Source organism: Anser anser (genome assembly GCF_964211835.1).
Source record: "Anser anser genome assembly, chromosome: 25".
Classification (NCBI taxonomy): domain Eukaryota; kingdom Metazoa; phylum Chordata; class Aves; order Anseriformes; family Anatidae; genus Anser; species Anser anser.
In genome coordinates, this window is record NC_139746.1 from 4266286 (window position 1) to 4282636 (window position 16351).

The 16351-nt window shown below is 51.5% G+C and overlaps 2 protein-coding genes across 17 annotated transcripts in view; one reads left to right on the forward strand and one right to left on the reverse strand.

Annotated features, from left to right (window-relative positions):
- The window catches only part of LOC310886372 (uncharacterized protein), a 27468-nt gene extending 14169 nt beyond the window's left edge, over positions 1–13299 (reverse strand). For 5 of the 12 annotated variants that reach the window (XR_014575280.1, XR_014575287.1, XR_014575288.1 and 2 more), the window contains exons 1-2: positions 361–2234; positions 196–280 (exon numbers count right to left, since the gene is read on the reverse strand). Coding sequence is in view for 1 of the 12 variants with exons in the window: in XM_083810884.1 (XP_083667010.1) it covers positions 451–456; positions 920–1441 (528 nt within the window). In the remaining 11 variants the exon portion in view is untranslated. Of the gene's footprint in view, positions 1–195; positions 281–360; positions 2235–6741; positions 7128–8199; positions 8580–13185 lie in introns of those variants that run through there. The other 7 variants (XR_014575281.1, XR_014575282.1, XR_014575283.1 and 4 more) reach the window with 7 other exon arrangements.
- TMPRSS9 (transmembrane serine protease 9) overlaps positions 1–16307 on the forward strand; it is a 23650-nt gene extending 7343 nt beyond the window's left edge. Inside the window, exons 2-20 of one of the 5 annotated variants that reach the window (XM_083810753.1) lie at positions 2242–2374; positions 3264–3391; positions 3878–3945; positions 4361–4539; positions 5648–5689; positions 6051–6164; positions 7137–7308; positions 7548–7822; positions 7999–8135; positions 8601–8916; positions 9697–9868; positions 11381–11652; positions 12224–12360; positions 12794–13154; positions 13254–13370; positions 13976–14147; positions 14467–14732; positions 15272–15408; positions 15884–16307. In XM_083810753.1, the coding sequence (XP_083666879.1) occupies positions 2257–2374; positions 3264–3391; positions 3878–3945; positions 4361–4539; positions 5648–5689; positions 6051–6164; positions 7137–7308; positions 7548–7822; positions 7999–8135; positions 8601–8916; positions 9697–9868; positions 11381–11652; positions 12224–12360; positions 12794–13154; positions 13254–13370; positions 13976–14147; positions 14467–14732; positions 15272–15408; positions 15884–16045 (3345 nt within the window). In that variant the 5' untranslated portion in view covers positions 2242–2256 and the 3' untranslated portion in view covers positions 16046–16307. The remainder of the gene's footprint in view (positions 1–2241; positions 2375–3263; positions 3392–3877; positions 3946–4360; positions 4540–5647; positions 5690–6050; positions 6165–7136; positions 7309–7547; positions 7823–7998; positions 8136–8600; positions 8917–9696; positions 9869–11380; positions 11653–12223; positions 12361–12793; positions 13155–13253; positions 13371–13975; positions 14148–14466; positions 14733–15271; positions 15409–15883) is intronic. The other 4 variants (XM_083810754.1, XM_083810757.1, XM_083810755.1 and 1 more) reach the window with 4 other exon arrangements.
- The last annotated feature ends 44 nt before the right edge of the window (positions 16308–16351 follow it).

Here is a 16351-nt window from a genome sequence, read left to right on the forward strand (position 1 = left end):
CTTTTTCCAGTTAAAATGCCAGTGCAATCAGTAATACGAACTTCTTGCTAGGGTTCTAAGAATCTTTTATCATAGTGTAACATTTTATTTGCTGCCAAAATTAGATCAATCTAAACTGTACTGTCCAATTAAAAAACAGCAGTAGACAATTTTGCCTGTGATGTTATTTTTCTTCTTCCCATGCCATTGTCCTACCTCTAAAGTCCACTCTTGCACTGATCAGCATGTCTGGATTAGATTTTTGAGCTCCCAGATGCGAGACAGCCCGTGACCCCAAAACCTATTAAAAGAGTGGAGAAGGGATTGCTCATCTGTATGCATTTAGGTCACAGGGACCACTGGAAAAAAAAAGTTTCTTACCTGTCTCCTCTTAGCAAGAGCTGAATTGTCAAATGGAGATACTGTTAACCAAACACAGGGGCCCAAAGTGCCTATCTCTGCCAGGCTCAGTTACAACTGAAAAAGAAGATATGGAGGTTTGTTAGAAAAAAAAAAAAAAGGCATCCTGGATGGACTCCCTTCCTCTCCCCCTTCTCTGTTTCTTGCCTCACAAAGAAGTGACCTTTTAAAATCTCTTATCTAGAAGCTTCAGTTTAAAGAGCCGCTGATGCCTCTTGGAAATCATTGAAAAGCTCTTCAGAAGCAGTTCTGCTGCTCCCTGTGTCCTGAGTGCCTTTCTTCTCTCTTTTTCTTTCATTGCTAGGTAGATTTGCATTAGAAAAGGCTGTTCCTTTGCAGCTTCCCTGTTTACTGAAGTCTCAGACTGATTTATAGCATCAGTAAGTGGTGTTTGGGCCCAAGCACGCACTGCATCTTCTGAATCAGGAGGAAATGGCTGATGCAGAAGAGACTGGATGAGATTTCCCTTGGCACACCCAGTCAGCACAGGTTCGTGAAAAGCAAGTCCTGCCTGACCAACCTCATCTCTTCTTTGGGCATGCTTCAGCACCTCGATGTCCTTCTTGTAGTGAGGGGCCCCAAACTGAACACAGTATTTGATGTGTGGCCTCACCAAAGCCAAGTACAGGGGGACGATCACCTGCCTGGTCCTGCTGGCCACACTCTTCCTGATACAAGCCAGGATACTATTGGCCTTCTGAGCCACCTGAGCACACTGCTGGCTCACATTCAGCCGACGATCGACCAATACCTCCAGGTCCCTTTCCTCCAAGCAGCTTTCCAGCCACTCCTCCCCCAGCCTGCAGCACCGCACGTGGTTGTTGTACCCCAGGTGCAGGACCCAGCACTTGGCCTTGTTGAATTTCATACAGTTGGCCTCGGCCCATCGGTCCAGGCTATCCAGATCTCTCTGCAGAGCCCTACTACCCTTGAGCCGATCAACACTCGTGTCTAACTTGGTCTTGTCTGCAAACTCACTGAGGATGCACTCGATCCCCTTGTCCAGATCATTGATAAAGATATTGAAGAGAACTGGCCCCATGTTGTGTTGAGCCAGCTGGGGATGAGCATTTGTGTGCAGGTTAGGGATGGGAGAAAAGAGGAATATTGTCCATTAGTAGTGAGGTCATGATGGTTGATAACATACTGGATGTGATGATCAGTTACTGGCAGGGATCAGTACTAACCAGGGATCTTACTAACCAAGAATAGGTCTCTCCCCATAGCTCTCTATTCAGCCTGCAGTTTCATATTTAAGTACGTGACTACAGTCTAGTCCTGTTACTCGCAAGCCTTCAGGATTACTCTGAGACAAATGTTGGATTTCCAACTTAACTATTCTACCTACTGCTGCAAATTCCTGATTCCTGAGTAGCACCAAAGGATATTAGTGACACTAGTTGGTTTTAGGATCTTTGTTAGGGGTGATGGTCTTGAGCAGAAAGACCAAGCCAAGATCCTAAGCCCAGTCCATGGTAGTGCCATCCTTGCTGAACCCCAAGCAGGGCCTTGTGCTGCCATGACACCAGTTCTGCTCTTACCCAGGGCTTGTGTCACCAAAAGCTCTGTGCACAGCACGGAGATGGAGGCATCAGGCTGGCTCATGATCACACCACCTGGCAGGGACAGGCCGCTGTGGTTGATGTGTTCAGGTCCTACAAACTGGATGTATCAGAAAAATTTCCTGACTGCAGCCTAAGGCATGGCCAGGGGACACAGTGCGTTTCCAGTCCTTTTACTTCCTCTGATAATGTCCTGGTTGGAGCTCCTGAGGTAACCTTGGCTGGTATCTCTCATTTCATCCCAGACACGTCCTTTTCCTCCTCCTCTTTTTACTCACAGAGCTGCTCAGAAGGCATGGACCAAGTAAAGCCAGTCCCAGGCAGAAAGGGGAGGAAGGCCAGCTGCTGGAAGTTAACCGTCGTGGCCGCCGTAGTGGGCAGCGTGATGGCCCTCTACCTGGGGATCCTGCTGGGTGAGTGCACAGCCGGGGGCGTTCTTTCAGTTTATCATCTGCTCCAAAAGAGTAATGGTCTGCACAGCTTAAAGCAATAGTTCTCATACCAAAAATTCTCAAAAGCCTTTTTCTGAGGACAAGACACCGTCAGCTCTCCCCCCGTACACAGCCAAAATGCAGAGGCTGTAGTCGCCTCATATTTTGAATGCCATCTGACTAAAGCACTTCATCCTTAGTGCTGCATGTGATTTATTCCTCTCTAAACTCTCCCAGTGACTCCTAAATCTCTTGTCACTTCCTCAGCCATCTCCTACCTCATCTCCTTGCATCCACTGACCATTGCTTGTCCTACTGTCCCTCTGCAGAGTGTGACCACCATCTCCTTGTCTCTCGCACATCCTTCCTGCTGCCTCTGGTGCCCCATGGCCACATGTCACCTCAGGCCGGGATGCTGGTGCGGAGCCCAGCCTTACATGACCGGCAGACCCCACCAGCACATCTCGGCTGTGCAGTATCACTTTCTAAGCTAGCTTTGGTAACCAGGACACATTTCCTCAGCCTGTTCCTGCAAGGACAGGGTCAGTCTGATTGCCCTAGCAAGCTGTACCCATTTGATTCTGATCTGTTTCCTCAGGCTTGATAAAAATCTACAGTGTTAATATTCAAATTAGCTGCAAGTTCAAAATTCTCCTCCTGCATGTGGGGGGGGTAGCCCAGCACAGCCATGTGGCACCCCCAAAGCACCTCAGAGATGGTCAGGGACAGTCAAGCTGCTGAAACTTGGGGGTCTTAAGGACATGGAGAGACCCATGCTCCAAAGCAGACAGCGAGGAAAGCTGGGTCCAGCCATGGCCCTAGACCTCCGTGTGCCCTCTGTGCCTCCGACAGACACTTTCCTCTCTGGCAGCCTGTCATCCCGTGGGAGAGACCAGCTTTGAGCACACAGTGGAGCTGCAAGGAATCATGTTCAACAGCAGCTTGCAGAGGGAGAACTCGGACTATTACAGGGTGCTGACACCCGCCCTGGAGAGGCTGGTAAGTTGAGCTGGGCTCGCCGTGCACACTGCAGCTCTGCACCCCTCGCTTGGCCCAGGGCAGAGCCAGGAGGCTGCTGGGTGGCCTGGGCCCCATCCTGCTGAGGTCCCTGCCTGTGCGGTTCCCCAGGGCCCAGCTTGGCTGTCCTCATCCAGGGGCTTCTTAAACATCAGCAAGGAACACTGCAGGGCTGAGTCGCACTTCGACAGGCCCCATCAGGGCCCTGAGAGAGACTTGTGGAGTGGGAAATGTGTGCTCAGGTCTGCTCCTTGCAAAAAAAGAGGTGGTGGGAAGATGTTATCTTCACGCCCTGAACCAGGGTGAGAACAGGGTTACATGTGCTCTGACGAGCTGGACTCAGGTGCTCCTGCCACCTGTGGAGACAAGAAGATCCTCCAGTTAGCTCCAGCTCCCTGAAAAATACCAGGCACCAACTAGACCCATCTCATAGGGGTTTTCTGCCCAGTGTGTGTTTTTGTCTTGCAGTTTCTGTCCAGTTTCCAGGACTCCCAGCTGGACTGGAGCTGCACTGGTTGCACCATCCTGGGCTACAGGTGAGTGTAGGCAGCTTTCTCTGCAGGTTGTGCAGCTCATGTTTTCAGGACATTTTGACAAGCTCCACCAAAAAGGTGAGCTCACACCTGTGTTCTTGTTCAAAACTAGCAAAAAGAGAAACTGATTTTAAGTTGAGGCCGGATTCTTTTATGGGATTGCACCAGTGTTCTGGTTTCTTTAAATTGGAAATGTAGTCAGAAAGGCGGAGGAAAATGGCCTTGTTCAACCAAAGGAGAACTTCAGGCCAAACAGAATGCCAATGACTGTTTCATCCCAGACCACACCTCCAGAGACACTTGAGCTTTAAATTATTACAAATTAGTTTTGTTTCCCTCAAGTTCCCTGTAGGCAGTTAGCACAAGAAACTGTTCCTTCTAATGGAGCCAAAGTGCTCAGTAATTCTCTGTCTTCCAGCAGGAATGGGAACTCGAGCGTACTTGTCCGTTTCCGCCTCCGCTTCAGCCCCCAGGATTCCCATCCCCTGAGCTCTGCCACGGAGGAGGAAGCTCTCAGACATGGCCTGGCAGCTGCCCTGCACGAGCAGGGTCTCTCCCTGGCTGCCTATGGGACAATATCCTCAGCTTCTCTTACAGGTGTGCTCCTCCCATAACTGCTGGGCAACCAGAGCAAGGCAGCCTGCGCTGCTGCTGCTAGCAACACGGGTCATACCAGCAAAACTGTGTCTCGAGTAGCCATAGTGCCTTGGGGCTTTAGCTTCGGATGTCCAGTCAAGGCTTCATGCCCAGCAGCAATGTTAGAATGGAGCTGCTGCCAGGCACCCAGGCAAACCTGCAAAAGATGCTCTGGTGCTTCACAAGACAGCAGCAGAAACATGCTTAGCTCCTGGCAGTTGCAGAACAGCTGGAAGCTTCATGGGAAGCCCCCAGATCCCCCCCCAGTGCTAACGTTGTCCTGCTGCTCTCTGCGCTGCAAGAGTTGTTTTGGCAGTCTGGGGCAACAGCAGAGCCTAAAGCACAAATTGCAGCCTGAGGAACCGAACCTCAGCAGGTTAATTGCTGGGCTGTCCGTACTAACAACTGTGAGCAGTCCTTAAGCAATCCTCAGAGCTGCAGAAATAATTCCTGCTAGGGTAGATAGTTCTCATAGGTAAATTCTTCTCTGAAACCACCTGAAATTCTCTTTTCCCTCAATAACTGTGCAGTTGCACATGATCTTAGGCCTTTCAAAAGAAATATGGCCAGAAAACATGAAGGAGTGGGCTCCCCTGCAGCCCCCTCTGCACTCCCTGCAAGGATGGGCAGAGTCCCAGGCCTTTGAGAGCCTTGTGCAGCCCAACCGGAGGGTGCACCTTGGCTTTGGGCAACAGCCCCGTGTCACTTCCACCTTGGAGCCTGCTCCTGGGATGCCGATCACTGCCACAGCTCTTGAGAACTGGTCCCTGCATCTGGGATCACCCCAAAAGCCTTCAGGGCTATAGACAGCTGCTCACCCGCTGCACCCTGTGCCTACAGTGGAGCAAAGTGGAGAAGGGCTCCAGGAAGTGAACTGTGCCGGGAGCTCACCGCAGGGACTCCCACTGGCCATGGGACAGGGAAAACAATTGCCAGGCAGGCAGGAAAAGGTGAAGCAAAGACTCTGCCAGTCCTGGCTGGGAGCGGCAGTCATGAGAGCACACAGCTCCTGTGTACCCCAACTGGGATGCCCTCGCTGATCCCCATTTCTTCCATTACTTTGTTACAGGTCCCAGTGAGGTTTCTCCATACAGACCAGGACTGAAATCAGGTAAGAGCCAGGCAGCAGGAAGAGCTCTGTGCCTTTCTAAGCATTGCCAGGGCAAAGATCGGCCCCAGTTCCTCAGGTTGCATGCTGCAGCCTGACCTCTAGCCTCCTCCTCACCAGATACAAAAGGTGTTTGCATCCCATCTTGTTCATAACCTGGTGAACCAGTGCTCTGCTCCCCTGTTCCCCCTGGAAGCTCAACAAGAGCTGCAGCTCAGCTGCCGGCTGCATCCCATGGGGACACTGGCACTGCCGGGAAGCAGGGTGAGCACGGACACAGTGGTGGTTGCCCCTGGGGGAGCCAGGGGACAGCTGCTGGGAGGTCTGCAGAAGACACAAGTGACTGAAGCCTTGCTGTCCCCAGGGAGCTGCCCTGGAGACTTGTTCACTTGCCGCAACAAGCAGTGCGTGTCGAAAGAAAACCCAGAATGTGATGGCCAAAAGGACTGCCCTGATGCCTCTGATGAAAAGGGCTGCGGTGAGTCCCTTGCAGCAGGTCTCCTGGGCTCTGGGGACAGGCCCCAAGTCACCCCTTGCAGCTGTAACAGTGGTAGTCTTCTGGGCACTGGGCTGCAAGGACAGCTTAACTTCTTAGGCCAATAGTAGATGCCGACATCAGGACAAGGGGAATTGTACCTGAGAAACATGCTGGTCCCATTGCCACCAGCAAAGGAGTAACACGATGTTGGGCTAGAGCAGCACATTCCCATAAGCCAGTGACTCCCACGTGCCCAAGCTGCAGACATTCAGTGGGTGCAGGCAAGCACCCACTGGCATTGCCCCAGAAGCCTGGCCACGAGGGCGTGCCCAGCCCCGTATCAACACCCCCGGCAGTGTGGAGCTTGAGCTATCTTTGGGCCTTGATGAGCATACTTGAGATGCGGTTTGGTCGCAGACTTGGTTGCTCAGAAGGACAAGGGTAGAGGCAGAGTACAAGGAGACCCAGGCACCCTGCAGGCATCTCCCACGATCATTGCTGAAGATATGGAGCCTCTCACATTCCCCTTGTGATGCTACCACTCCCCTGTGCATACCCAGTCTGACCCTGTACATACCCAGTCTGACCCTGTACAGGTGGTGTAGGTCCAGGGACCAGCCCATCCCCTCCTGCTGTGCTGGAGGCAATCTCTGCGTGCCCATGGGCTGCTGGAGGAGCTCAGCAGTGGCTGAGCTGGTGAAACTAGCAGAGCTATTTCTGTCCAGACTTTCTTGCCTTAAGGAGTTTCAGAGAGGACCCTGTGATGGGTCAGTGCTTTGCAGTGCCTTTTTTCCAGAATTGCAGGTTAAAGTCTGGTCCCTTGTGACATCCCTAGCAGTGTACTGGTACTTGAGCACATGCTGGGAGCATGCACAAAGCTGAGGCAGATTTTTTTCCCACCTGCCCCAGAAAGCACATTGCCAAGGCACAGGTGGCAGGATCCCAATGCCCTGGCTCTCTCCTCCCTTTCAGACTGCGGGAGCCGCCCTGCCATGCAGACTGCCACCAGGATAGTCGGAGGCTCAGAGGCATCCAGAGGGGAGTTCCCATGGCAAGTCAGTCTGCGAGAGAACAATGAACATTTCTGTGGTGCTGCAATCCTCACGGAGAAGTGGCTGGTGTCTGCCGCTCACTGCTTTACTGAGTAAGCCCTAGCCATGCTATCTTGCACCATTTCCAAAAGCTGCTGTGTCTTCTGGCCCAAGTCCTCAAAGTACCACACTGCCTTGTCAAGCCTGGTTTCCTTTCCCTGCCAGATTAAGACACGGGGAGCTGATGTCCCAGAGCTGATAGCAGGATGGACGAGAGGTGGCACCACTTGCATGGCTCTGGTTTGCAGGGTGACACTGCAGGTCTGCAAAGCCCCAGCTGTTTCTCTTCCAGGTTTCAGGACCCAGCCATGTGGGCAGCTTACACGGGGACCACCTCCATTAGCGGTATGGACAAAGGCACAGTAAAAATGGGCATCGCACGGATCATCCCGCATCCCTCCTACAACACAGACACAGCTGACTACGATGTGGCTGTGCTGGAGCTGAAGAGACCTGTGACCTTTACTAAGTACATCCAGCCTGTGTGCCTGCCAGATGCTGGGCATCACTTCCCCACCAGCAAGAAGTGCCTTATCTCTGGCTGGGGCTACCTCAAGGAGGATTTCTGTAAGCAAAGTGTGGCAGGCGGCAGAGGAGGCATGGTGGGGTGTGAGCGGTGCAGGAATGCACCAGGGAAGGGCACTCAAGCCATGCTCTGGCCAGCCAGGAGGGGTGGAACACAAGGAGCTGGTCCCACGTGAGGCTTCCTGCGGGGAGCTAACGGTTGCATCTCTCCCATTTAGTGGTGAAACCCGAGTTCCTGCAGAAAGCAACAGTGGAGCTGCTGGACCAGACGCTGTGCTCCAGCCTCTACAGCCATGCCCTCACAGACAGGATGTTGTGTGCTGGCTACCTGGAGGGGAAAATAGATTCCTGCCAGGTAAGCATTGTCCAGGGAAGCTGGCACACCTCCCAGCATGAGTCTTTTCCTTCCCTGTACGCACCAAGTAGTACTTCAAGAAGCAGGATCTGACACCATGGGCGCAGCATCCCACCAAGGTTTGGGGCCAGGCCTTGGATCCAAGCATGGATCAGGGACTGCAAAAGAGAAAAATGAAGATAAATTCTGTAGTGCTTAGAGCAGGGCACTGCTGTTCAAGGAGCTTTTTTTGGCTATACAACTACTTTTCTCTATTTGCTGACCTGTAATCAGGTCTGGTGTTACCGACCTACCTGGCAGCTCTTCAGATCAAAATCCCACTGGCAAAGGGCAGCAGTGGAAAACTAAAATATATACAAGAGATCTTGGTGAACGACTTGATGGTTTTCCTGGTGGTGCTCAAGGTGGCTGTGGCAAGCTTGGAGCATCCCCAGGAATAGTTCACCATCTGGGCTTCCTTTGCAGGGTGACTCTGGTGGGCCCCTGGTTTGTGAAGAACCATCTGGCAAGTTCTTCCTGGCAGGAATCGTGAGCTGGGGAATTGGATGTGCTGAAGCCAGACGGCCTGGGGTTTACACACGTGTTACCAAACTGAGAGACTGGATCTTGGATGCTATTTCTCCCTTTCCCAACTCCATAGCGCGTACTGTCCCCCTAATACACTCCAGTACTAACAGTAACGTGGTCACCACTGAAGAGCTCAACACCACCACCAGAGCAATCCCCACCACCTCACCAGCCCCAGCTGCCAGCGAGCCAGCACCTGCATCCAGACCGCAAGGTAAGAGACCGCAGGGTGGCTACGACCTTTGCAAGAAGAGAAGCTGGTACAGGTCCAATTGCAAGATTTGTTGTTCCACTGAGCTGAAATTACCTTCGGTAGGGTGACCCACACAACTGTTGCTTAAGTGCCAAGGGCACAAGTGACACTATCTGGTTGCCCTGGCTTAGTCCAGAGCAGCCTGGCAAAGTCACTCAGTACCGGCACAGATGAGTGTCATGGACTCAGGCCCAGAACAGGGCCTAAGGGACCAGGGACTAAGACATAGGAGTGTCACACTGCTTAACTTGTTGATCACTAGCTTTTGTTTGCCAGCCACATACTTCCCAGAAGTTCAAAGCTGATAGCTGTAACCTAAGAGCAGCCATGCACCCTCTCACTGAAGTTCCTTTCAGGAAGGTTGGTGTCTACAAAATGATTTGTTAGATCCAAGGAGTTCTCCCAGCAACTCTGCAAGGAGACCCAGATGTTCGGTATTCTTCTAAATTTAGGATTAACTTTCTATCTGGAATAGCAGGGCTAAGAGGCACAAACCTGCTGGTTACTCTGTCTTCAAGAAAGGCATAGCCCTAAGGACTTGCTAAGAGCAAGCTGCAGAACAGCAGTTAGGATGAAGGGCACCCCAGGGAACCCCATGATACGCAAGCAGGGCTCGGGCAGATATCTCAGACTTCAGCCCTGACTTGTCCCTGCTCGGACTTACTGGTTAGAGAGCAGAAGCCTCTTCTCACTTGTCTTCTGCTCACAGTACTCACAAATCATGCTTTGGCTTCTATTCAGAGTGTGGAGGAAGACCTGGGCTCTCTAAACCCAGCAAGATCGTGGGAGGAACAGATGCTTCCAGAGGAGAGATCCCCTGGCAAGTCAGCCTGAGAGAAGACTCGATGCATTTCTGTGGAGCCACCATAATCGGGGACCGCTGGCTGCTGTCAGCAGCTCACTGCTTCAATGAGTAAGAGTCCATCCCTGCTGGCACTGCTCTTCCAGCTTGCCTGCCCACTAGTACAGAGCTGCACAGCTCTACACGGCCATGCAGCCAAATCCACAGCTATGGCACTGGAGTTGCTGGTGAAAAGCAAGGACATGCACCGAACGTTCATTTTTGTTATAGCTAGAGGTTAATAGCAAAAGCAGTTTTGTGGGGACACTGGGATGAGGCAGGGAAACATTAAAAAGGCCCAGACATGGAGTGAGGACAACAAATTTGACAGGGGTGGAAAAGGGCAAATGCCATAAGACTGTTTCTTCGAGAAATTTAACTTCACGAGGAAAGGCCTGTTATACAGATAGAAAAAAAAAAAAGCTGTAATACAGGAAATAAACACATAATCAGCTGTTATGGGGAAGAGGGTCAGTTCAGGTCTGCATGGGTCTGTTAAACAGCAAGAGCCCAAACGGATTTATAAATGACCTAGAACAGGAAATGAGTAGCAAGAGGATAATGTTTGCCAAGAATAAAAATTCCTGAAAGCAGAAGCAGATGGGGGATCAACGATGACGAGTTTCAAGATGGTCTTAAATAGCTGGGCAATAAAGCAGCAAGTGAAACCCAAGGTAGGCAAGTGTGAAGTGAGGCAAAGAGCAACAAACCAGTGTTATCTATCCACAGATGATAATGGGTTTCCATCAGATTCTACCATTTAGAAAAGGAGGTCAGAAATAAGTGCCATGGAACAGCAGCTCTCTGGGCAGTGGCAATCAAAGAGCAAACGAGTGCTAGTAATTATTAGAAAAACAACTGAGATTGCCAGTTTGTTGGTACTTAGATCCACAGCAACTCACTTCTCACATACTGCACGCAGTGCTGGAGTAATATACAGTAAAGAATAACACAATACACAATGTGGACCAGCATCCAAAACAAGCATGACATACACCAGAATAGACATGGGGAAAGAGAACTGGGTGGGAAGGGCGTGTGCCATGGGATCTATGCAATTATGAAAGGTACAAAGTGTTCAGGGAATGCCTTTTTACTGTTTCTACATGATATTAAATTAAACCATCGAGAGCAGATGGAAAACAAGAAAAAGGAAGCAGTTCTTCATAAACGACATTAAACTGTGAAGTTTTTCACCATGAGAAGTGAGGAATGTTTAAAGTCCACATGGGGTTAAAAGATTAAAAAACAACTCTAGAAAAATTCTAATAAAAAACATCTGTTAAGATATTCTGAATATAGAGGCATCATTTGTATGCCAGAACACTCCTGAAATCACAAGTTTTTGGAGGCAAGGAGAGGATTATGACGTTTACCTGCTCTTGACATCCAACACTGCCGCTGCTGGAAACAGAGGTCTTGGGGCAGGACTCAGTCCTTGCATATGCTGGGCTCTGCTTTGGTGAAGTAAGGTTTCAAACACTAATCATTTAAAGTTGTCTGCAGCTTAAATAGTCTACCAGGTCAGCATTTAAACTAGGTATATGTATGTGTGCATACATGTTTAGGATTATGTATTTACAGGACAGATCCAGAAGAGATTGAAGCCTACATGGGAACGACATCACTAAATGGAACAGATAGGAACACGGTGAAAGTCAACATAACGAGAGTCATCCAGCATCCTCTCTTCAACCCTATCCTTCTGGACTTCGATGTGGCTGTACTTGAGCTGGCAGAACCCCTTGTCTTCAGCAAATACATCCAGCCTATCTGCCTCCCACTTACGGTGCAGAAGTTTCCTGTTGGCAAGAAATGCATCATTTCTGGGTGGGGAAACCTCCAAGAGGGGAATTGTAAGTAGTGGTGCCTTATCAGATGATTTGCTCTGGAACAGTGACAGATTCAGCAGCAAAGCCTGTACCACTGTGACCCAGATAGTCCTGGGTGCATACCGGACAGGGGACAGTCAGGAACTGACAAAAACACAAGAGTAAGCAAGTGGGGTATGCCTTGGCAGCCTGCTGTAGCTCAGACAAGATAGCATTCAGTGACCAGGGTCAGTCACAAAGATGTTCCGAGCTGTTAAAAAGAGCAAAGCTCCCAGTGTAGGGAGAAGGCCTGAGGGTGGCATGTGTGCTACCAAAGAAGCTCCACTGTCCTTCTAACCGATGGCAAGGAGCCCACAAACTGTGACAACAACAGAAATTTGCTGCCTGTGCCCCGTAGCCTGTAGACAGGCATAAAACTGCATCCTGACGTGAACCAGGAGCTGCGGGGGCTTCCTAGATGAGAGTAGCTCATACAGGATTCAGCTCTCATCTGGGATTAGAGCCTGGTTTTCTGAAGCATGTGTTGGATCACCCTAAAAGCCATTAGCTCTCACTTCTGTCTGCTGCACTCACTAATCCTATGGTTTTCATGCAGTCACCAAGCCTGAGAGCCTGCAGAAAGCTTCTGTGGGCATCATAGACCAGAAGACTTGCAACTTCCTCTACAACTTCTCCCTCACTGACCGAATGATCTGTGCTGGCTTCCTGGAAGGGAAGATAGACTCGTGCCAGGTAAGGGTCTAGGATTTCTCCACTCCTCTGCAGCTTGCTCCAGAAAACCGGGCTAACTCACAAGTTATGGCTTTGAGAAATATTTACCGAGTTTCTGCGGCTAGGCTGAAACCCACGTGTACCTTAGCTCAAAAGAAGAGCTCACAGCCCCAGGGCTTTAAAAAAAGTGAACAAAGGTCCATCGAATTAAGCATTCAGATATTAACTTTCATAACAAATGCCAGAGTAACTGCAGCCAGGCTGTGCCATTGGCCCTAGTTTCAGCCTCTGCTTACTCATGTTTTGCACGCACTGCGTGGGAGCAGAGTCCCTTAGAGTCCCTCAGAAAAATCTGAGGTTAGCTAACTCCTCCTAGTGTGGCTGAGGAGCAACTCCATGCAGCCGTGTCCTGGGGAGAGTGGGCTGAGCAGCCATTGCCTTGCTTCTTCTTCAGGGAGATTCAGGTGGGCCCTTGGCCTGTGAGGTCACCCCAGGCGTGTTTTATCTGGCTGGCATCGTGAGCTGGGGAATTGGCTGTGCCCAGGCTAAGAAACCTGGCGTGTACTCCAGAATTACCAAATTCTACGACTGGATCCTGGACACCATCTCACAGTATGCCAGTCCTGGCACAAGCACTCCTTCCAGTTCAGCCATCAGCAGCACTTCTACTGCAGCCATCCTCACACGCCGCGCCAGTACAACAGCTACAATAGCTGTCAACAGAACCACCCTGAGCACGAAGACCACCACACCCACGAAAGAAACCTCCACAGCTCTGGGAACCACTGAGCCTGCCAAGCCCACCCAAACCCCAGGTAAAAGTCCATCGGTAGCAAAGTTACTGACACGCTGCTAGGAGACGTCCAGCCCCAGCACGGCGGGTACTAAGCAGGCCGTGGGTTATTGCCTTCCAGTGGTGCCTTGTACCAGCTTCACCTTCAGGTGTTCCAGCAATGTCTGTATAGGAAAAGAAAATCCTGAATGTGATGGAGTTGTTGACTGCAGCAATGGCTTTGATGAAAGCAATTGCGGTGAGTAGCGTTTTGCAGCCTGCGACTGCTACCCAGACCTGTTCTACAATATTCAGTCTCCCCAGTGCAACCCGCTAACTTCACATGGGCCGTCTGGGGCCAGCTCCTTGTGGTCCTGGTCTTACATGATGTTTGTGAGACTACAAGATAAACCCGGATGAGCAGTGTCCAAATTTTCTACCAGGGAACATGGCCTATTCTACACTATAAACATTGGACACATTTCCCAGCACGCAGGCCTTCTGCCAGTGTGCTAGAACAAGCTGGCACGACAACTCTGCACAGCGTTGCAGCCCAGATCTCTTGCTATCTTGGGACTGTTCCTAGGACTGCACATCCCTTGCTGTGTGACAGCTTGGCCGGTGCATCCAAATTTGCCATCCTCACGTAGCACATACCAGGAAGGTGTGGCGTGTGATAACAAGGAAGTGTTTCCAACCTGTATCACGTCTGCCAAGCCTTGCCTCAGATGCATGAATGAAATTCATCGCATCCTACTGCCTTGTGCGTGTCTCCCCAGAACGCTGTCCCCTGGTGGGGGCTGCGGAAGGACAACAACCCTTTCCCTTAGTTACTTCAAACCATGGTGCCTTTTTCTGTTCCAGACTGCGGCTTAACTACGGCCCTGGCCTTCAGCAAGATCGTGGGTGGGAGCACTGCAGCTCGAGGAGAATGGCCCTGGCAAGTCAGCCTCTGGCTTCGGCGGAAGGAACACAAGTGCGGGGCTGTCCTCATCGCTGACAGGTGGCTGCTCTCTGCAGCTCACTGCTTTGATATGTAAGTATGGGCGGGTGAAGCCGGCCAGGCCCTGGCCACGCTGCCATCGGCCCACCTTCCCCTTCCTCACGGTCCAACGCCACGGCTGGGATGCTGTGCCCCACTGGAAGCACACACTGCCTGCTACAGGTGTGCCCCTACAGGTAAGCAGGAAGAGGACTGAAAGGAGCAAAGCCCCGGCATATCTGCGCCACAGTGTGATGGAGACGGGGGCCCTGGCCTCACGTGTGGCCACAGTGCATCCCAGCCACACAAGCGGAGGAACGGCACTCCTTGCTAAGCCATGCTCCTAACGGCCAGGTTTGCTGTCTTTCTGCAGTTACAGTGACCCCAAAATGTGGGTGGCCTTTCTAGGAACACCCTTCCTGAGTGGCATCGATGGCAAAATGGAGAAAATATTCCGTATCTACAAGCACCCTTTTTACAACGTCTACAGCCTGGACTACGACGTGGCGCTGCTAGAGCTGAACACGCCCGTCAAGTTCAGCAGCACCATCAAACCTATATGTCTCCCAGACAGTTCACACATCTTCCACGAAGGAGCCAGATGCTTCATCACAGGCTGGGGTTCCACGAAGGAAGGAGGTACTGGCTGAGAGGGCTCCCTCCCATCCGTGATGGCCACGTTAAGTGCCAGCTACCCTGCAAGTCCAAACATCTCCGTCCCCGCTCCACTGCCCCACACACTGCCCCTGACAGACCATACCCTGCAGGGGATACCAGCCTGAGCAAAGCCTTGTGCCACCACAATTTCCTCTCCAGCAACCACGCACTGTACCCATCCCTTTGGTTACACCTCTGCCCTCCCGCAGCCTTTCCAAGCTTTCTACGTGACAGCCATCACGCTCCCCATCCCTCTAACAGCTGCTTCAGCTGTGCTCCTGCAGTACGAGGACCACCCTGATACCATTCCTGTCTGCTCAGCTGCACTGCCTGACAAACTGTACACAAAAGGGACCTTCCTGGGCTTGCTCTGCTGGGGAAGAACCAGGCCTGGTACACTTGGGAAAGTGCAGGTCTCTCCCTTTGGCACACCAGCAAGGCTGCAGAATCCCCACTCTTAACACATGCTGCTGTTACTTACGTGCCCTGCACCAAGTTAACAGAGATACTTGCCTCTTCAGGTCTCATGTCAAAGCATCTGCAAAAAGCAGCAGTGAACGTGATTGGAGACCAGGCCTGCAAAAAGTTCTACCCTGTCCAGATCAGCAGCAGGATGGTGTGTGCCGGTTTCCCACACGGTACCGTCGACAGTTGTTCAGTGAGTGTGAGAGTAGCAAATGCTGCTGCAGGGACAGCAAACTCAGAGTCCCTGGACAGCCTTGCCCTGCCTCCCCAGCTTAGATGTCTGTCCACCCATCCCCACTGCCTGTTGCCACCCTTGGAATCCACCCTGCACGCACCTCGTTCTGCTTGTCCCACCAACCCGTGACAGGTCAGGGAAACATGCAGAGAGGTAACGCCAAGCAAGATACCACAGGGATACCACGAAGCCCATTTCACATCCCTGCTGCATCTCTGGAAATGCTCTTCCTTGTCCCAAAGTCCCAATCTCTGTGCATGCAAGTACGTCAGTGAGCAGCCCTCCAGCTTGGAAGCGGGCTCGCGGGGAGGTGGGCAGCAGGACAGCAAACACTCCATGTCCCAGAGAGCAACATCTCACAGCTGGGGGGCTGGGCTGGGCTGGCTTGACCATCTTTTTGCCTTGATACAGGACCCTTTTCCTCTCTCTGCAGGGTGATGCTGGTGGTCCTCTGGCATGTCAAGAACCCTCAGGAAGGTGGTTCCTAGCAGGAATCACAAGCTGGGGCTACGGCTGTGCCAGGCCGTACTTTCCTGGTGTCTACACTAAAGTCACAGCTGTCCAAGGCTGGATTGCGCAGAACCTCAAGCTCTGAAGCTGCATTTTACTACTCAGGGAAGGCAACGAATGAGAGGAGTAATTGGCAGGGGATGCACCAACCCCGCACCTACTGTACGTTTTTTGACACTGCGAAGGGGTAACGATGACCTGCAGGTACTAAGCAAATGAGTCTGTCATGAACCACTGCAGTCATGGCACCAGGGTATTTGATAACTGCTTTGCATAGAGAGGTACAGTTCTAGACGTTTTTTCTATAAATAAATGAGGCCTGTCCCATCTTCAGACCTGGCCAAACATCCTACGCATCAAAACCCGGCCTTTCAAGTTGGAGTGGTGCCAG